A 22837-nucleotide genomic window follows, 5' to 3' on the forward strand; every position below is an offset into this window, starting at 1 on the left:
TGGGGTGGTTCTCAGAACATTAACCAAGTGCATCCTCAACAGACTCACCTGCTAGCCTGCAAGGGGGTGAGGATACTTACAAAAGCTCCGCACACATCGCACACTTATTGCCGTGCGTCCTTCCATCAGGACCAAGAACTGGGTCATTTTCCCTTGTGCATCCAAGTCTTCCATCCTTCACATAAGGCCGAAAATCACTACATATATCCTGAAGAACAGAGAAAGGAACTTGACATTTACCATCTTAATGGTAATGCTTACAACACTATCTTCAGAAATTTTATAGAGCTCCGGGGCTCTCTACCCAAGACACACTAGCTACCTGGAGCAGTGCCAGTGTGTAGAAGCAGGTCATTGAGTGCTGTGTAATTCACATGGTTAACTATAGAGCTCATTTACTTGTTTATTCATTTGTTAGTAAACGTGGATAATCTGTGATGTGTTAGAACCAAGGTAGAACACAGTCCTTGCCCTGAACTCATTCACAATCTACTGGGTAATACAAAATACTTTTAAAATACAGTGTGCTGCAGAGACCTGTATTGAGTATTCTGTGATAAACCATAATGGAAAAGAATATTAAAAAGAATGTGTGTGTGTGTGTGTGTGTATCTGAATCACTTTGGTGTACAGAAGAAACTGATACAACATTGTAAATCAACAGTATAATACAGTAGAGAAGGAAAATATAATAAAGAGATTGCAGTGAGGTAACAAAATCATGAATAATAAAACATGGTCCAAGAACAGAGATATAGTCTAATTTCAAAAGAAATTATTTCAGTAAGATTTCAGACACCTGCTATCTGGGTGAGGGGGCCGAGTCACCCCTCTGATATTTAGTAACCTGTTTGTCAAAGCCTGCCTGACTTCTCTACAGAGTAGTCATAAGGTCCAGTGGACAGTGGATATGAAAGCTCTCTGTAAACTATAAGCTCCAATAAGGTTTTTATAGTATTACAGATTAGAGTAACAATCAAGAGCCAGATTGCTGGGTTCATAATTCTAAATCTGCCGCATACCAGTGTGTGATTTGGGACAGTTACTTAACCATTCTCTGCTGTAGTGTCCTCATTTGTAAAATGCATATATTAGCAGATTCTCAGGATTATAAAGGTATTTAAATGTACTGACACACATACAGCTCTTAGAACAGTACCAAACATATCCTGGCCATTTGTTATTGTTGTTGCTGTTATTATTTTAAATGTTTTCTGTACTGATAAACCAACAAAGCTAAACACCTTTTAGAGATTATGAGAGAAATTCCAAAATCTCTGCTCTAATAATATGACATATACAAAGCAACAAACCTGTTTGGTGAGGAAAACAACCACACTAGGTAGCAACTGAAGACTAGTATTCAGATCTCAGTTTTGCCACCCACTCACTTCACCTCTTTGAACCTTACTTCCCTAATCTAAAATATGGGAATTCACACCCAATCCACATTACAGGCTTGTGGTGGGAAAGAAAGAAATAGTTGTGAAACATTATTTGGCAACTCATTATTGTGACATAAGCTAGCTAAAGAAGATACAGAGTTAACTTGTATTTAATCTCTATCTAAAATCAAAGAATATGATATCACATTTATCAGAGAAAATTGTTGTCATTATTGTCATAACAAAATGTTTTAATTATAGATTTGAAAACTTCGAATATGGTCCTATGACCTAGTATGCCACACAATACCAAAGATAAACGTAGCACAGACACAAATGTAAAATACATTCGTGAACCAGAAGATTTCGCTGAGGAACTCTCCTAGAAGACAATTAAAAAAGAAAAAGAATTTAAACTAGAAAAGAAAATCGTTAAAACATAGCCCACTCTTCATGTCGTATGTTTAGGAAGAAGTTAAAAATAGAAAAACAGGATGAGCCATGGCCATATGTGCTATGTTAATCATTTGGTTGTTCATTTATTCCTCAAAACCCATTATATATTTACTAGGTTCTAGGTAATTCCACTAGACTATGACCCTAGTGTAGCAAAAAAGAGAAATGGAATACATACTCCAAGGGATTTACATTCTAATGGGACAAGATAGACAGTAAACACAACAATTTTAAATTATAAGTGCTATGAAATATAGCATCCAGATGGTGGCTATTTTAAATATAGTGTCAAGAGAGATCTTTCTGCAAAGGTAACATTTACTGTGAGATGAGATTAATGAGGAGGAGCCAGGCATTAAAGATCCGTGGGAAGAAGATTCCAGGCATGGAGAATTGCAAAGGACTGGGGATAGGAACTAGATTCTCCTGCTTAAGGAGCAGAGAGAAGTGTTGCTGGAGCATAAGGAAAAAGCAGGAGTATGAAGAAAAGCTGTTGATTTTCTCTCACAAATTATTTCTGGAGAAACTTCAGAAGCAAGGGGATAAGGATCCAAGCAATTAACTTGGGGCCATCCCTCTTCTGCCCCTTCACCAGTGAACTAAACAGCAGCTACTAAGTCACAGGTGTTGGCAGGGTGATGGGCAGGTGAAAAGCCCAGCTGGGAGGTGGTGAGAACAGGTGCAAGCATTTACTACTCCACCTCCACCTCCTCCTCCAAACTCCAAGGGCTGGTGGATCACAGCCCACAGAGAACACCTCTTCCTGATGCTGACAATTTCTGAGAGCTTACAGATGGATTCCTGACCTGGTCAAGAGGCACTAAACTAGAGTTAGCAACACTGGTTCTAGAACCTTCAGCTCTGGCAATTATCCCTTGTCCTGTTCTGACACTCACCAGGAGAGGCAGAGGCTGAAGCTTGGCCTTGAATATTTTCTACCTCACTTTAGCAGAAAAAAAATTACTAAAAATAATTAAAGTTGAAAAATACACAAATATAATAGGATAAGAAAAGTAAGAAGAGAGCAGAAGCAACAACAATAATACTTAATATATAGAATTCAGTCCAAAATGCATCATAGGTAATAAAGAAGGACATTACACAAGGGAAGAAAATAACAAGAAAGCATAATAATCATGAGCATATATTCAATAATATAGGTTCTAAATATTTCAAAGAATAAGTAGTAGAATGTAATCATTACATAAATCAATAGCTGATATTAGAGGTTTTAACACACACTTCTCAGAAACTGACATATCAAAGGAAAAATTAAGATGATTAAGTTATTAGATTTTAATAGAAATCCAAGAAACAGAAAATAAACAATTTTTTCAGAATATATAAAACATTTATAAAAGCAGAATATTTATCAGGCCACAAAGTTTTATGAAATTCCAGAGGATCAATGTCAAATGGCCTATGTGCTTTGAACATAATTCAATAACATTAAGGGTTAATTTTAAATGGAAAAATTATTGCATATTTGAAAATCAAATAATGTATTACTAAATAACTTTGGGAGGGAGGAAAATTAAGAAATGATTGGCAAAGAATGACACATGAAAACACTTCAGGAGCAAATCTGAGGTAGGTGATCACTGATACCTTCAAATACCCTTACCATGAAACTTAAAAAATGAAAATTTAAAGACCAAAGTATTGCTCAATTCATTGTAAAATGAGCAGCAGAGCAGACATAAATAGGAATGAGTGACATAAATAACAGAAAATTAACTAGAGAAAATTAATATAAAAGCTAATGTTGGGCTTCTCTGGTGGCTCAGTAGTAAACTACTAAAGCACATGTAACCTAGCACCTGTGTTCCACAAGAGAAGCCACGCGCTGCAACTAAAGGGTAAACTAGAGAAAAGTCCACACAGCAATGAAGACCCAGCGTAGCCAAAAGTGAATGAATACTCTTTTAAAAATCTAAGGTTATAGTTTCTAGTACAACTGATGAAAGAGAAGATAACAGTTTAAGGATAGTGACTGAGCACCCATGCACAATGATATTAGAAATAATTTTATCAGCTTTGAGAGATACAGTTGAAGCATCCTGTGAGTATCTGTATGGATATCAAAATGGAGACATGGCTACAAAAATCATACAAAATATCTACACTGGGGTAATAAGCAGGAGGAAAGTTGAACAGATGAATAAATATTAACTGTTATATTAGTCTGAGATAATCTCTCCCCAAAATGCCCCAGTTCAAATAGCTTTAAAATCCATTTTTCTAAAACTTTGAATTCAAGGAGTATGTGCTAGAGGCACAGTTGCTTTTTTCTCTTAACATGTAACAATCTCAGCATTTTTATTGGGATGTCAAAACCATTTCACTTAATATAATTATTAATAGGATAGTATCTATATATGCTATGTTTCTATTTGTTTTCAATACACTCTTGTTCTTTTTACTTCTTTATTCTTCTACTACTGCCTTATTTTGGGTTAAATATTACTAGTGTCTCTCTTTTATTCTCATGTTGATTTTATTTATTTATTATATATGTCATTTCTTTTTTTAAATTTATTTTTAATTGGAGGTATACATGTCACTTCTGATTGGTTACTCTGGTGATTATATAAGCATCCTAAATGATCACGATCTGCTACCAATTAATACTTAATTTTGGTAAAATATAGAAACTGTGCCCTAATTGTAGCTCTATTTTCTCTATCCCTTTTTGTACTATAACTATCATATATGCTATATAATATTTGTACACCAAATAAAACAGCATTATAATCATTGCTGTATATAATATCTTCAAAAGAAGCTAGGTGAAAATAAGCATACTCTATATATTTATAGAGTATGCCATATTTACCATTTCTAGTGATTTTTATTTCTTTGTATAATTCCAGGTTATCATCTGGTGGTCATTCCTTTAAACTAAAGAACTATATTATTACTTGTAAGATCTGTAGGCAACAAATTCTCTCAGATTTCATTGATATGGGAATATCTTTATTTTGCCTTAATTTTACAGGATAATTTTTGTGGATATAGAATACTGGTTAACATTTTTTTTTCTTTCAGCACTTTGAGCATCTCATTCCATTGCCTTCTGAACCTCATTATTATAAATGACAAGCCAGTCATCAATTATAACCTGTATATATAATGCTTTTACTTTTGCTGCTTTTAAAATTCTCTCTTGATCTCAGCATTTTCATGAGGAGCCTAGGTGGTGGTGGAGGTATTGTTTAGTCATATGTCATGTCTGAGTCTTTTGTGACCCCATGGACTGAGCCAGCCAGGCTCCTCTGCCCATGGAATTTTCCATCCAAGAATACTGAATTGAGTTGCATTTCCTTCTCCAGGGGATCTTCCCAACCCGGGGATGGAACTCAAATCTCCTGCATAGGCAGGGAGATTATTTACCACTGAGCCACCAGGGAAGCCTGAGCCTAGCTATAAATCTCCTTTATCCTATTTAGAATTTGTTGAAATCCTTGACTATAAAGATTAACTTTTTCATCCAATTTGATACACGAAAGTGAAAGTCACTCAGTCACGTCCAACTCTTTGCAATCCCATGGACTACACAGTCCATGGAATTCTCCAGGCCAAAATACTGGAGTGGGTAGCCTTTCCCTTCTCCAGGGGATCTTCCCAACCCAGGGATCCAACCCAGGTCTCCCACATTGTAGGTGGATTCTTCACCAGCTGAGCCACAAGGGAAACCCAAGAATACTGGAGTGGGTAGCCTATCCCTTCTCCAGGGGATCTTCCCAACCCAGGAATTGAACTGGGGTCTCCTGTGTCGCAGGCAGATTCTTTATCAACTGAGTTCTCAGGGAAGCCCGGTAATTTGATACATTTTAAGCCATTTTTTCTTCAAATAACTTTGCTATCCAGTCTCCCTCTTTTATTTCTGACATCCCTGTTTCACATGTATTGATATACTTGTCTCAAAGACTCTGCAACTCTGTACATTTTTGGTCAATATTTTTTTCCTTCTGTACCACTTCTGTTAAGTTTTATTAATCTATCTTCAAGTTTCCTAATTTTTTAACATTTGCTTTTATTTATTTATTTGGCTGTGGCCAGTCCCAGCTGGAGCACACGGGATCTTCAGTCTTCATTGTAGCATGAGGGATCCTTAGTTGCGGTATGCAGACTCCTACTTTCAGCATGAGGATTCTTGGTCGCAGCATACAGACTCTCAGCCATGGCAGGTGGGATGTAGCTCCCAGACCAGGGATTGAACCAGGGCCCCCGGCACTGGGAGCACAGATTCCCAGCCACTGGACCACCAGAGAAGTCTCCTACTAATTCTTTTTTAATGCAGTCTCAGAGCTGCTTTTCCCTAGATCTGTGTAACTTGGCAGCAGGCCAGTGATTGGACACAGTTTATGTACAAACTTCTCAAAGCCAGTAAAGTTTTCATCCTCCACAGAAGGACCTATGTATGTATGGGAGAATATTAAAAACTCAGGCTATTTTTATATCTGCCTCATCATTTGCTTTTCTTCGGGATATTCTTGTGTCTTTTAAGTGCTTGCACACAGCTTCATGATTGGCTAGGACTTTGTGAATTGCTTAGTCCCTTTTTGCCTCTGCTGCCCCTTTATGAAGACTTAGGCAGAAATATGCTTACCGCTACAACCCTAAGATCATTCTCCTTACTGGAGTAACCAAAAATATCTCTGGATATGACAGTTGCCCACAACTCCAAATTAAATAAACCCCTTTCAACATTGGCCATGCAGTTACTGATCCACATTGTCTTCTCTTCTTTGGTAGACCCTTCATATCAACCAAGCCATGGGGGTGAGATGTGATTATCATTAAGCAAGAGGACCATGGACTCCCATCATTCTTACCCAAAGTTCACCAGTTTTTCAAGCATAACTGATTATCAGATTAACATAGGCTGCTGGTCAATTTCTAGAGTGCTAAAGTGGTTATTTTACTCAATTTTGGGTAGCATTATTGTTGTTCCTTGCGGAGGGAATTTACTGAACTCCTGATTCAGCAATAGTTTGAAGTGCTACCCCTCAGGGTAATTTTACATTGATTCCCAACCCCATGAGAATAATTAAAAGGGAAAAGTAGAGACTCATTTCACTTATAAAAATAGCTTCAAATTTTCTAAATATTAACAATGCAAATTCAACAGTGTACTAAAAATGCTATGTGATTAGTATGATTTACTCTGAGAAAATAATGATTTAACATTAGTGTGGTTATCCAGAAATGTATTGTAATAATTGATTGAAAGAGAAAAATTGTAAAATCATTTTAATAGTTGCCAAGAAGGCATATGATAATGATTGAAACAAATTCAGAAGAATAAAAACAGAAAGGAACTTCTAAACTTACTAAAGTTTACAGAAAAAAAATACCTATAGTAAACATTATATATAATCAAGAAACTTTATAGATATATAGCATTTAAGATAGGCCAAGAAAGGGCAGTTTGAAGTTCATAATCATTGCTACTGTTGAACTACTGTATGAACGCTAGATTGTTGCCAATGATATAAGGAAAGAAAAAGAAATAAAGAAGTAACAAAATTGAAAAGAAAGTTATAGAACATCTATTATTTGCGGATGATGTGATCAACTTCCAAGAAAAAGATATGTAAGAAATAATAATTAACAAGTTATCATAAAGGTTTTTTAATATAAGATCAACTTATAGAAATCAATAGAATTTGTCTATGCCAACAATAATCAGGTATAAATACCATAAACAACAAAAATATCACTCAAAAGAGCAGTAAAATTGCCAATTTTCTAGGTCTTAGCAAAAACATAAAAATACCTGTGGAGAATATTTTATGGATCTCATAAGATATACAAAAATTACATGAATTAATGATATGATATTCTATGCCTTTGGTGTGGGCAAGTTACTATGTTAGAAAGTTAATTTTATGCAAATTAATTTATAAATTCTCGGTAGCCTGAACCATACTGAGTTCCCAAACTCAAGTTTAATATTTTTTATAAACTTAGTCAATTTTTTTATTTCAAATATTTATGTGGAAAATATATTACCTGTACATAGGTAAGTCAACTTTGAAAAAGTGAGAAAGAGGAATTGCCTTATTAGTTATTAAAGAAATGAACTAATATGAACAAAAAAGGAACTTGGAAACACATACATGTAACCCTACTTAATATACTAGAAAGCTTGGAACCTAAATCAATGAGAAATACTGAATGAATGAACTGATCAATAAAAAACAAAAGTTTCTACATAGACCAAAGATGTTAGTGATTAGAAATTATAGAAGTTCAGAAAACTTGGGTGGTAGGAATGGAAATCACGAAAAGGAGTCAAACTGAAATATTGGTTGGAGGAAAAACCAACAAGTCTTGTTGATGGAATGGATATCAGAATTATAAGGTTAAAGAATGACAGATACACTAATGAAGAATAGATTGATGATGCAGGAGACAGGATGTCTGTAGGAGAAACTTTCTTGAACAGGTAGAGCATCTTAGTCTGAGAGTAAGAGGCAGGGTTAATTTTTGATGGGAGAAATCTAAACAGAGAGAGTGGATTGTTTTCTTTTATAGTAAGGAGAAAGATAACAACAATATAGCTGTATAGTTGCATTAATCTATTCACAGACATGTAAAAATCTAGACAGAAATTAAGGCACACAGCCAAATATTAACTGCCTTAATTTATAAGTAAATCATTTCCTAGGTAGCAAAATATGTAACCATAAGAACTTTATTGAGAGGTCAAAATTATAATTCAGCCATAAAATGATAACAGAGAAGTATAATGTCTCAATATTCTAGAATTTTCTTAAAAATCTTATTTTAAAATTCAGCAAATATATGTCTATATATGAAGACATATCACTAGTAATGTTTTAAAACAGTAGTATTAAAAATGATATGTGTGTGTGTGTGTCTGTGTGTGTGTGTGGTGTATTTGGGAGATTTTTGTCACTTATTTGTATTTTGTATTTTTTTAAGCACCATTGATATATAGGCTTTTCAAGAAGAAAAAAGAGGAGAAGGAGAATGGATTTTACATTATAAGCCTCACTCTAAATGTGACAAAGAAAGGCAGATTTGAAAAATACAAGTAAACTTTACTGACCCTCACAGATTTGGGGAGCACAAAAGCAGCCCCCTTTTCCTCAGTTTGTCGTTATTGATCAGTTGCCTGGTGACTGTGTTATTGTTTTAAAAGTGAGACTGTTTGAGCCCAGGCAAAGACTTTGATTGACTAGGTCTATTGTGGAAGCTGAGGTGCTCAGACAGTCCTGAGTAACACTGACAAGGAAGATGTTAGCTTGGTTAGACCAGGGATATTAAGGTAATTTGGGTGTGCCTTCCTTGAATGATCATTTTAGTTATGTGTCAGAGGCACGAGAGGAGGAAGAGAAAGAAGATATTGGAAAAGAAGCTACATAGGAGACCTAGAATGATATGACTAGTTGTCAGAAGACCTTGTGATAGCCCCAGCTTCGTCAATACCTTATTGTGAGATGTTGTAGGCCAGCCAGAGACTTTGCCCAAGCAGGGCTTAGAATTTTTATTTTTTTATACAAATAAAAATTTTTGTATAATGAAAAATTATGTATAAAGGGAAGTGTTTGTGTGTTGGGTTTCATCTGTATAGTTTTTTTTCATTTTATTAAACTTCAAATTTTTTTTTTACCACAGAACAGTTTTCTCCAGCAAATATTAACCTGAATCCCAGTTTGCAAAATAGATATACACAAGCCAGTCTACTTGAAGTAGAGGAAATCTCCAAGTGTTAGAAAATATGTTCAGAGGAAAAGAGAAAGGAAATGAGTCACATGCCTGCTAACACATGTTAAACACTGTAGCTGACCTTTTAAATTTAGATTCTCATTTGATCCATGTTCCATATCAAAAGTGAATAAACTGAGACCCAGAGATACATAAATTGTCCAAATTCTGAGACTTGAACTTACTTCTATAGTCCCATGAAGGCCTTGCTGGAACCAAGATAGGATAGTAGGAACAAGAAAAGACCATGCAAGGCAGTCATCACACTGGTTTACTCTTAGCATCTGTTAGTGCCCAGAATGTTTTCAGAGAGTTGGGTCATGGGTTGGGCCTATGGACAAGCTGTACCAGATATTTAGCCCACCCCTGGACTAAGCCCTGTTCCCTCCCTTCTAAGTAGCTGGCTTCACAACAGGTGATGACCTAGTAATTAGGAAATAAACAGATCTGAATAGAGTTGAATGTGATCTCCAAAGCAAATATGACAAGTTGACTCAAAATAGTCTCACCTTTCCTGGGGCAGTAGTCCTGGAGGCTCTTGTTAAAAGCCTGGACCTTTTCTGGGATTTTGCTTCTTTTTCCCTGGAAGATAGCAAAGAATGGAATAGCTCAGACATGCTTGCCCAATTTTTAGGACTAACATCGTACATGGTAAACTGAATTTTGGCTGTTCTCAGCCCAGTCTAGCTTGTCAGAAATGGAAGTGTGTCCAGAAATGACCACAGGTACCACAAACTTCTCCTCGGTACCGAAATATATCCATCTTAAATGTATTCCTATTGAAGGCAACAATCCCTATTGTTAACTGCACAACACACTACCCACCTTAAATACTGCCAATATCCAGGTGGTCACCAGCTCTAAAAGCCACTTGTACTATTTTTAGAATGCTCCCTTTGAAATACTATATTCACATCAACCCAAACTCTACTCACCTATCTTGGTCTTATGTTCCAGCCTCTTAAGGACCCACAGAACAAACTGAGCAATTTAAAGAAAACCTTAATGCCTCATACAGTCTCCTTCTTCCCAGGTTAAGAAACCAAGTTTATCTCAATATAATTTACATAAATAATATAATAATTGACTGAGTGGCTTCAAAGCGATAAATAACCTGCCTTGTATATTTAAAGGCATTGTATTTTTGTTTTATTTTTCAATAAATTTATTCTACTCACAGTTTCAGTCTCCTATCAAAACATCTTATATTAACAAGTAGAAAACTCTTTAGTAAGTAATACATCTACTGGTTTACATTCAGCTTTCAAAAGACTAAGGATTCTTCAGATTGCCCTGGGAGTCTCCCCTCCCTAAATTTTGCCCTGCCTTCCTTCATCTTCCAAAATGTCTTCATTAGAAGCATATGTGATCAGAGCGCATATAACTAAGTCAGATAAAATCCCTTGACACATTACCAGTTATAATATAATTATCTTCAATGGGTTAGCTTAGTGTTGTCTTGGTACCAGAGTTGAAGTTTTGACGGTCAGAAACTGAGAATGAATTCTCTGTTCAAAAGTAAATTAAGTTTCTTTGATTTGAGGATTTTTCCTTTTCTAACCTAAACTTTTTTTGGGTGTCACTGGAGAGAAGGAAATCAAGTTAGAAGTATTGCAAAGATGTCAGAAAACTTCCAGGATATTAATTCTGTGTTGCAGGCAGTTAGAAGCCACAGTCGATTCCAGAGTCCTTTCATGCTAGCATAACCCTAGATGTCTAAAGCCTTACTGGCAGCTCCGAGAGTCAGGGTATATCCTGCTTCTCCTGGTTGGTTCTCACATCATTCTCAGGGGTACAACAGTGTCAGGTCTTAACAGGCCCAAGAATCCTTTTCTCCCAAGGTTAGAAAACTCAACTTGGAACTACATCCTCAAAAGACTATTAAGTACTACATAAGGTACTGATACTGAGCCCTCTGGGATATTTTGGAATACCATGAGTGATTATTAAAATCTTTCTGGGTGGGTGGCATTTATCCAACTTTACTTGACAGAAGGTATCATCTGCTGAGCATTATTATTAACCCACTTAGATTCAGAAAAATATACGTGACAGAAAATAAAGATAATATATTGAGTTCACAGAATAGTGGTAATTCAAAACACTTGAATGAAAGAAAACTTTACTCACAATATCATTTTGCACACAGCACATTTGTTGACAAACATTATTCCTTCAGGACTTTGAAAAGGATTTTTATCTTGGGAACAGAACAGTTTTCCATTTTTCATCAATGCTCGATATTCACTGCATGTTTCCTTAGGAAAATATGAAAAAAGTGTTTACAGAAACCTCATCACAGCAAGTTTTACCTTCTAAGAACAGTGTTATTTCATAACCACTACCCATACTAAAGGAGATCAATCGTGGGTGTTCATTGGAAGGACTGATGCTAAAGCTGAAACTCCAATACTTTGGCCACCTCACGCGACGAGTTGACTCACTGGAAAAGACTCTGATGCTGGGAAAGGTTGGCGGGAGGAGACAGGGACGACAGAGAATGAGATGGCTGGATGGCATCACCGACTCGATGGACATGAGTTTGAGTGAACTCTGGGAGTTGGTGATGGACAGGGAGGCCTGGCGTGCTGTGATTCATGGGGTCGCGGAGAGTCGGACACGACTGAGCGACTGAACTGAACTGAACTGACCCTCTTTGTATGGAAGACATTCACTCAACTTGATACAGATAATACAAATAATGAATCTGGATTGTCTGTTGGAGATTGAAAATTCATCTAAAAGCATTCATCTAAAACCATTATCAAAATGGAAAGAACAAGGGACTTGGAGTCAAAAAATCTGAGCCTATATGACAGGGTTCTCATTTATAAGTCCAATAGTCATGGCAAATGAAATTCTCAAAGGCCCACTTATAAGTATACATGCTTCATAAAACGTGTGGATTAAATATCACAAGCATGTAAATCCCTCAGAGGGCCTGATACTTTGTAGACATTCAGTAATCAGGGTCTCTACCTCACCTCTTCTTCCTGCTTAGTATAGTCGTTGTTGTTGCCATGCTTATTACTGGAATATGCTAAGCTCATACATATAAAAATGTCTAATATCCTAGTTCAATAATAATTGTCATTGAAAGGTATATGTAAAAGTTGCTGAGAAGGTTAATTCAATATATTTAAAGAAAAAAACAGTTTTTTTCTAGGAGCTTAGTATTAATGGTGCATTTGTACTACCTAGGAAAGCACTGATTTAAAATATTACATTACCTATTAGTTTAGGAAATTCACTGGTCTATATTTTGTTTTGTTTTGACTTTGAAAAAAGGCTTCAATATCCTTGTAACAGAAAAAAATTAGTAATTAAATCAAGCCTTTGATCCAATGCTGACAAATGCACCTCATCCAAAGGATTGATTATAGAATTCTATTCAACCTCCTATGTCTTTATACTAATATCCAGTCAGTCAACAAACACTTACTATGAGGATACTATACTCTTCTAGGTGTCATGGATATAGCAGTAAATAACGCAGAAGGATCCTTGGCCTAAATGGTGTTTACCGTCTAATGGATAATGATGTACCTAACCCAGCATCCTACACTTGGGAGGCAGGTGATAGCACTTGCAGAATGAATGATTAATGTTGAAGAAGAATACATAATTTCAGAGACCAGCCCTGGGAAATTTTGCTAAGGGTAACCTACTAAGAAATCTTTGAGGTTATCATCACCAAATCAGTGATTTTATCTGAGTCGCACAACAGCAATTTATGGCAGCAGACTGACAACTAGGTCTCTTGAGATCCATGTCTGGTCTCTGATTCTGTAGTGTTTTATGCCGATATTGCAAGTTACTGCATAACTGGCTGGATATAACTGAACCTATAAAGTCCAGATAAAATTTCTGTCATGGAATGAGAGAAAAGCCTGGTGTCTTTGTAACAGAAATATATTTCTTGTGAGGCAGGTCTTAAAGAACATACAAAAAACAAAAATTGATGAAAAATGAAGCTTTAAATAGTTTCTAGTGGTCAATTGAAAAAAACATTATCAACCAAAATAATTCCCAAATTGGATTTCTCCAATATCACAATTAGATAAATTCCTAAATCCGAGAAAGACCCACTTTCTACTTTTTTTTTTTTACACAAATGGACAACAGAGTCCCAGAGAATAGGTTTAGAAATTTGTTCACAGTTATTAATCAGTAAAGATGGAACTTTGCTATTTTTCTGAGTTATGAGGTTATTCAGTGTATTCTCGTGGGCGAGAGGAAAAGTCCATAAAAATTGAAAGAAACAGTTGCATTTTTCTCTGGGAAAAGTGAAAGAGCTTCCCAATGACCATAATAGAGAGGGTTGAAACAGGAACAGGTCTGGACCATAAAAGGTTCCTGAGGTGGTGAGATGACGTCTCTGAAACTGTTTACATACGATGTAATTTCCAGTCTGGCTCATTTTTGTTTTGTTTGTTGCTCTCTGTGTTTTCTCCACTTATCTCAGAAAAACTGGAGCCCTGTAGGACCAAGCTCTTTCTGTTTTCTTTCACTGGCTGTGATATCCATCTCATTGTCTTCCTTTGTTCCTCCCCAGGCATCAAAATAAACCCCCAGGAGCTGGCATCACCCCTGCGCTATGTTAAAACACCAACAAGGTTGATGTGGCTTTGTAATTACCCTTCTGGGATGACAAATGTAAGCATTTGGTAAAGATCCTTGTAGATCACTCCGGTGCTTTTCTGTGCTGCTCTGGCTCATGTTTGTAACATTCAACATGTTTTTATGGTACTAGAAATACCTCGAGCTACCAAACTCGGACAATAAAAGAGAGTCCAGCATTGTAAGGAAGACCAAATCAACAGTTTTCATTTCCGACAAAATATTCAGACTATGATCTGAATTATTTCCAGATAAATAATCACTTTTAATATTCTTTTTGCTTTTGCCAACATAAGAGGAGACTAAATTTCTGTTTTTAAAATGCTTTTCAGTGAAATAAGAATTTAACAGTATGAGAAATATCAGTGCAAAATTTGAAGTATGCACTGGAAACTACCACCCATTATCATAGACTCTGAAAAAAGAAATGTATTTCTTCATGCCAGTGAGATTTAAACAATACCCTTATTTTTTTAGTATAAAATACCCAAACAAGCATGCTCTCTGATTCTGAAAAATCCAGTATTTTTTCCTACCCTATCATCCCACTCTACTTGTGCAATGGAAGTTTCTGAACCTCTTTAATCAGCAAACTTCAATGAAATAATAGAGACTATAATGGAATTCTCTAGAATATTCCTGTAAGAAGTTTCTTTAAAAAAAAAAGTTAATAAAATACAGCAAGAGTATTTTAATCATGTTTATGAGTTTTGGTGTAGAAAATAATCTTTGTACTATTTTATTCTTTTAATGTTCATGATCTTTGAGAGACATAGTAAATATCTGCTACATAACCAGAAATATTTTAAATCTGAAATAATGGCACAGTTATACATGCATGTGTGTATGTGTGTGTATAATTGGCTCTCTCAATGTGGCTTTTAAATATATTTAATTTCTATAGAAATTAAACACAGGTGCTTCTGCTCAGTCTCCTGTGAGTTGCAAGTATCTTCATGATTCACTCCCTCTGCATCTTATGCTATCCTTGTTCTAAGGCTATCTTCTCAGAGGAAACTTACCTGACTATCTATTGAGAAGAACTGATACCATTTTCAACCACAGAAATTCCTATCTTCTATCCTTGTAGCACCAGTCATTATTTAATGTACTGTTTATTTTGCTAAGTTACTTATTAACTTGTCTGTTTTCTTCCCTTACAATGTAAGCTCCATGATGGCAGAATTCTTTTTTGTTTTTATATTCCCGGCACCTCAAACAGGATCTGACATACAAAAGATGCTCAGTAAATATGTACTGAATGAACTATATATATTGAATATATACAAGATATAGACAACTTCTTTTTGCATAGTGATCACAAGAAAACTTATTTCAGCTTCCTGTGTGTGTCATGACTTTTTCAGCTGTTAAGTTGAACAAGAGTAATTCACTAATGTATTTGTTTGTGGAATTCTAAAACATTCCTTTAGTGTGATAGACAACCTCTTGCCAACCTCTGTTATCATTAATGCATTGACATGTGTGTGTGTGTGTGTGTGTGATTTATACCTTGATTCATAAAGACCTGTATCTGTGTTTTTAACAAAGCTATTAGTGCCCATCAGTATAATATATCTGTATTATTAATATGAAGGTGTTGGTCACAGAACATTTTTCTTCAGGGATCTTGGAATGAATTCAATGAACAGAAAAAGCAGGACTAACCTGATTTACATCTTCACTGGCAGCATCTGGGACTAAAATACAGAAACCAAAGTTAAGGGAATGTACAACATTTAATAAATAAAACGAACAATCCACTGAGTGTAGTATCTTGCTTATTTTAACAACAATATATTTTAAAACCACAAATTGATTTGAACACATTAAAATGCACCATGGCAAATAAAGTGAGGGCATTGCACCAGCAGTATATACAATAACAAAAATCTCTCACTCATAGAAAGTGCCAATTTCTTCGAAAAATAGTATTCTTATACTTTCTGACCCCCTCAAAATATCTAACTTCTTAAAAAATCCTTTCAGAACAAAATATTGTAGGCTTCTTTTAAAATTATAACACACATATCCAATATATCAATCAGTTTTAAGGAATAATGTAGCATAAAGTTTATATCATATATACATAAAATTAAATTTTCTGGATTCTGGTAATACTGTCTCCTCATCAGAGTCATAAAATTTAGAGATCTGGTAAATATTATGATTAATTAAAATCACAGACTAATATGCTCTCTCATTAACAGACTTTTTTTGGTACCAAGACACTCATTTTAGGAAAGTGGGTATCATTTGTATATAATAGTTACCTCACTCTCCATCTCTGAAGTTTCCTTTTAAAATACGTAAACACTTCATAGCAAGTTAAGTCTAGGTAATCTGCGTTCCCTTCAAATTCAGATAGCAAAAGCAAAAATCTATCTCTTGACACCCATAGAAGACCCTTACCATGTAGAAGAAATATTTTCAATTCATTTAGGATTTGAAAACACGAAAATAAAATTTGCTAGAAAGCATATCGGTTTAAAACCAGATGATTGAATTTGATTTTTTAATGTTTATTTATAAGTAGAGTATTAAGGTATACATATTAAGTATGTCTAAGTTTCAAATATCTGTTGTAAACATAATTCATATGTTTCATACATTTAATATTCTAAATATGTATAATTCATATCACTATGAACTGTTTGGTGAGGGGAATACGGATAAGACTCTATTAGCTTTTCAGAATTAATGTTGAATTAATGGAAGAATTTCTGATAGATAAAAATTCAGATTATCTCAAACTACATGTCCTTTTTAAAGATACCCTAGTTCTAAAGTTGCATATGTAATTCTTCAAAACTATGTCTGGCAAGATAGTTCAGGGTTTTGTATACACACACACACACAACACACACACAACACACACACAACACACACACAACACACACACACACACTGAGGAGGGAGGAATGGGGAGAAGTCCCTGCCTAGAGCTTTGGAACATGCGGCAAGAGGCTTAGATTACAGGCAGATTGCTCACCTTGTATGAGACAAACAGCCAGGGTCAGAAGCATTGGCACTGTGGTTATCTTCATGTTGATGATGATGTAAGTTGGTTACCAGTCTGCTCCTTGCATTGCTCACCAGCTGGTGCTCTAAGACTGAAGCCGTGGAGATACAGCTCACTTTTATAATATAACTGTGGGTAACACCCACAACAGCCAACACTGCAAAACCAGTTGTTCAAGGTCATGCTAAACTTAATATACCACATCAATTTAGTTTCCATCTTTTAGGATCCTATCAAGGTGGCAGATTTGCACAGAAGCTATTTCTAAAGTAATTCTAATATGTTTTCAAGATACCTGCCTTTCTAGGGTTAGGCAAGAGATTATGTCCAAAACTCCAAGTTTAACACTCCAGAGTCCAATATGAGAACTGAATTTCTCACCAACACTAGACACATTTCCTCATACACAAATGTGTTTCTAATTCAGCTCCCTTCATAAGTGAGAAGGGAGGGGAAAATAAGGCAGATGGGTTGTCCTACAAGTCAGGTAAAGATTTCAAGACATCTGGAGAAAGCTGCTCATAGCAAGAGCACCTAGGTTTCCTTTTGCTTCCATCTACATCTGTTCTAGAGTGTTTCAATTCAGTGTCACAGACTCCTATATAAGTTATAAAATGACCCTAAGGGATAACTATCAAAATTCAAACACAAGACATGGAGAAACAGAAATGAACAGAAGAAGCTATGAGTTTCCCAAAAGCACACCGCTGAGATGGAAGAGAAGACCACAATGTCAACATTTTTTCAACTCCATACGCTGCTTCACCACTATACGTTAGTAAAGGCAGAAAGATGTGAAATCGAAACTTGTGCATAGCTACTCACATTCTCCACCAAAAAAAAAAAAAAAGCTTGCACACAGCTACTTTTAAAGTTTTTCAATCTGAGACATTTTAAAAGTGCAAGCCTTATCTGTAGTCTACCCAAACATCATAATGTTTTTTGGAAATTTTCACTTAAATCAGTTTTAGATTAAGTTTACTCATGTAATACTTCATTATTTAGTTTCCCAAGAAGTAAAGAAGAAACAAAATATTCAAAAGTATAGATAACTGTTCCAGAGAAAGTATCTTCTCCTTAGTTCCTTCTTCCATTCTGCAAGTAATGCCTTTTGTCTCCTGGTTTATTTTACTCCATTCAATAAAGCACCTGGAGAAGTATGCAAAGATGACTGAAATCAAAGCCAAATGTTTGGGTTCTGGTATTCTATACATTTCCAAATCTATAGAAAAGAAATTTTGGATTCAATGGGATCAAAGCCCTTTTAAAGACTGTTCCAGAAAACTGATCTAAGGCTAGCCAATACTGAGGTCGTGTCAATATTCTGAATATACCATCAAAGCCAGACTATTTCCTTTTCTTTCTTTCATGAAAGAATTTCTTTCCTATAATATATAATCATTGGTCTCAAAGTCTGTACTGTATTTCTTTCCAACAGTTTAGTAAAATTAGTGACCATAGAAAGCAAGTTCAGATTGCATTACTATTACAGGTTAGAAAATTGACATCTGTCATAGCTTAATGGAAACAGAATGGGACAGGGAATCAGAAACATTTTCTGTCTCTGTCTTTGTAACTATACAGTGTAATGGAAATGAACATGACTTTGGCTCATAGTAAACCTGGGTTCAAATCTTGATCATGAGTTACCAGCCATGTTGCCTTGGGCAAATCACTTATTTTCTTTCAGACTGTTTCCTGATATGTAAAGCAGGGATAGTAAAACTATATTGTACAATTGTTATAAGAGTTAGAGGTAAATCATGTATGTGTGTATGTGTGTGTAATGTTCAGGAAAATGCCAAGTACATGTGATAAGCTTTATAGTTGATAGCTGGTCTTGCATTTTCATCTCATTATAATGATGAGACTAAGACTCCAAGAAAAGTCAACATCTCCTAGACGTGGTCCACAATGACAGATTTAAGTTTGCTCAGCACAGAAATAACAATCCCAAAACACTCTGAAGTAAAATCAAAAAGTCAAGCTGCAAGCTCTCTTTTTCATCCCATCACTGTGTTCTGAACCATGATACCAAAAACAAATCAAAGTATTCTCCATTTAAATTTGCCAAAGCTGTTACTAGATTTTGGTCATCATTGATTCCTGTAAAATCTTATTCTGTATAATGACACGCCAATACTAATTTTTTAATCTTCCATTTGCTCTGGTAGAACATATGAAATGTGTCCTAACCATACACTCTTACTGATGCTGTGTGCATGGGTGTGTGGTCAGTCATGTCCAACTCTTTGCAACCGCATGCACTGTAGCCTTTCAGGCTCCTCTGTCCATGGGATTTCCAGAATACTGGAGTGGGTTGCCATTTCCTTCTCCAGGGTATCTTCCTGACCCAGGGATTGAACCCATGTCTACTGCACTGGCAGGCAGATTCTTCACCACTGAGCCACCAGGGAAGCCCATTATTGATGGTAGGAAAGTTTAATGCCTTACAGTTGAATTGGTGACTGTGTAATATGCAATGATGAAAATCAAATCTAGCCCAAATGGACAGTCTTCCCAGGAGTGGAAGTGGTGAGAGGGTGTAACAAAGAACCAAAAGATGATTGTGTCTCTAAAGTATCCCAGCTATGAGGAAGGATTGAGGGAGTTAGTTTCCTTCTTAATGGAAAAGAGTTCCTCACTGACACCCAGAACCTTATGAAATGATGCATAAGAGGATTGAAACTGATAACCTCTTCCAGGAGAATAAAATAGTCAAGAGAAGATTCAGTGAGCACTGCAATACCAGAAGAACATGTCAGCTGGCTCTTGTCATCAGAGCTACTTCTCCATTTCATTTTAGAAATGTAAATCCAGAGGTGATTGATCACACACTCTGTTAATCACTTCTTACTTTGAAAACCATAGACTTGAAATTTGAATGAAAGGAACTGAGGTTTTAGAGAGCTGGGTTAATAGAGTACTTTTGTATTAGGTTGTCAGAATACTTCCCTTAAATTCTAAAATTTTTCTTCCAGCTCTTTTAGTTTTTCGTCAAATATGCACAACACTTTTCCTTCTCATTAAAAAGGAATGGAGTTAGGTTGCAAAAAGCATAGAGTTTACAATTCAACACAGGTATCAGGTGGCCCAGAATCTGAATTCTCATCAAGGATATTGACACAGGGGGAAGAGACGAGAAAACTAGGAAGGAAACAAGACTTTGCAGATCAGCAGTGTTACAAAAGACAAAGGTTACTTCTGAAATCCAAAGTTAGCAGATCACTGTTCAGATGTTCTCTTTTTCTGTGCTGAGATTTCCTTGATGATCACCACAGTTTAGTAAATAACTAGAGTCCCTTACAGTTAAACCACCTTCTGCATCTTTCCAAACAGTCTGTCTTCCATTAGCTCTCTAGATTTGTTTATTCAATGCTGTAAGGCAGCAGAGCAGGTGTCGTTGTCCTTTCCTTACCTGCCAAAAACGGTGCCATTCATAAACCTCAGAGTAGGAACTAGCCTCAATGGTAGTCCCAGCCCTGCCACTTTCTTATTTTTTCCACTCCATGTTGCCAGCGCATAGACTTTCAGGCAGTTCAAGAGAATATGGACATTATAGTGCTTTAAACTAGGTACAACGTTCTATTGCTAATGTAGTCCTTTCTATCTATTGCCTGCTCTCACACATTCATGCATACACACAACCATAAACCCATAATGGAAAAAAGAAGCATGCTGTGACCACGATTGACAAAGTATATAACCTAACAGTTCTTAGAAGATGAATTAATTTTTTATTTTCTTAATTTTTTGTTTCCTTTCCTAAGATTCCCATGTTTTTCCTAACAAGTCTGTATTCTCCTTTTCTGAAGACACTGATTGGAAAACAGCCTTTACCCTCACCCCTTTCTTTTTTTTGAAAGTCCTATTAACAGGTATTGAAACCAATTGTGTTTTTTTCCGGAGCTCTGAAGAGCTCTGTTACCACAGTCCTTTATGTTTCAGTGCAGAGAAGAATTCAGTGTGAGCAGAGTGATAGATAAAGTGATTTTTTTTAGAATAGGACTCTTGTGAAGTTTACAAGTGGGTAAGAAATGCCATGCTCTGAGAACTTATGCAGTTACAGTTTTATAATCAAAGGAAAAGTGGGGAGAGGGAGAAGACCTTCTTTGTCTTTCTTAAGTAGATGTCATGCTTCCATCATCAGCTCCTCCTCCAGGTTGAGCAAAGGAATTTTCTTGCCCCTACATAGTCAAGCTAGGTCCACAAATTATTGTGTTCTATGTGTGCAGAGAGCAATGTCCTGGAGATCATTAACTTACTGAGCTTATTGTGCAGGATGGGGATCTCATGTAACCACTGTTTTGTTGTTTTGGGGTCTGTCTCATGCATCCTGCCTGGTTTTATTGCTAAGTAAACTTGGTTTCTTGAGTAATCCATTAACTTATAGGGGTCTCCCATACTTTTTTTTACTTACAATCCCTTATAATGAATAATTAAGTCACCCAGTCATGTCCAACTCTTTGAGACCTCATGGACTGTAGTCTACCAGGCTCCTCTTTCCATGGTATTTTCCAGGCCAGGGTACTAGAGTGGGTTGCCATTTCCTTCTCCCTGGGATCTTACTAACCCAGGGACTGAACCTGGGTCTCCCACATTACAGGCAGATGCTTTACTATCTGAGCCACTAGGGAAGCCTACAATCCCTTACTGGGATTATCTATTTAATCACCTCTTTGTACCTTCACTCCCTCTACAAGAATTTCTGTTTGTTTAGAAAGGCTAAGAGACTATAGAGAAGAGCATATCATTTTATCTAAGAACAAGATGAGATGGGTGCTGTTTGATCACTAAGCATACAGACCTTACTATTTATAGATATAATTGTTGCTTTTGTTAGATTAGGATTAAGAAAACAAATGATTCAATACCTAATGTTTAACCGTATTAAATTTCATGCATTGGGGTAATATTTCATTCTTAAATACAATATCTAGCTTCTCCTACAGTTGATACTAATGAAACCCCTGTTCCATGACACTATACTATCCATTACCTGGGTATTCTGTATGTTCTGAAGTCTTCCAGGATTTATTCTGACTGTAGAAAACAGGTTTCTGGAACTATAGTCCTTTGGGGGAAAATTACAATGACTTAATTCTGAAGTAGCTAGTATACTGAATTTTGGTAAAAGAGTAATGCACATTTTATACTGAAATATTTTATGTGCATATTTACAATAAGAAAATTTTCAGATTTGTAAGTAAAATTAGGAAAATATCTTGCAGTTCAGTTCAGTTCAGTCACTCAGTCATGTCCGACTCTTTGCGATCCCATGTATTGCAGAACGCCAGGCCTCCCTGTCCATCACCAACTCTGGAGTTTACTCAAATTCATGTCCATTGAGTCGGTGATGCCATCCAGCCATCTCATCCTCGGTTGTCCCCTTCTCCTCCTGCCCCCAATCCCTCCCAGCATCAGGGTCTTTTCCAATGAGTCAACTCTACGCATGAGGTGGCCAAAGTATTGGAGTTTCAGCTTCAGCATCAGTCCTTCCAATGAACACCCAGGACTGATCTCCTTTAGAATGGACTGGTTGCATCTTCTTGCAGTCCAAGGGATTCTCAAGAGTCTTCTCCAACACCACAGTTCAAAAGCATTAATTCTTCGG

General features: G+C 36.1%; 1 protein-coding gene across 5 annotated transcripts in view; it reads right to left on the bottom strand.

Annotated features, from left to right (window-relative positions):
• The window catches only part of SPINK5 (serine peptidase inhibitor Kazal type 5), an 84638-nt gene extending 67324 nt beyond the window's left edge, over positions 1–17314 (bottom strand). For all 5 annotated transcript variants that reach the window (XM_088838577.1, XM_055430708.2, XM_055430709.2 and 2 more), the window contains exons 1-5: positions 17194–17314; positions 15870–15901; positions 11712–11839; positions 10091–10163; positions 81–208 (exon numbers count right to left, since the gene is read on the bottom strand). In XM_088838577.1, coding sequence (XP_088694703.1) covers positions 81–208; positions 10091–10163; positions 11712–11839; positions 15870–15901; positions 17194–17248 — 416 coding nt within the window. In that variant the 5' untranslated portion in view covers positions 17249–17314. The remainder of the gene's footprint in view (positions 1–80; positions 209–10090; positions 10164–11711; positions 11840–15869; positions 15902–17193) is intronic.
• Positions 17315–22837: the final 5523 nt, after the last annotated feature.

The sequence above is a fragment of the Moschus berezovskii genome, chromosome 8 (genome assembly GCF_049115385.1).
Source record: "Moschus berezovskii isolate FMDL1 chromosome 8, NW_MosBer_1.0, whole genome shotgun sequence".
Lineage (NCBI taxonomy): Eukaryota > Metazoa > Chordata > Mammalia > Artiodactyla > Moschidae > Moschus > Moschus berezovskii.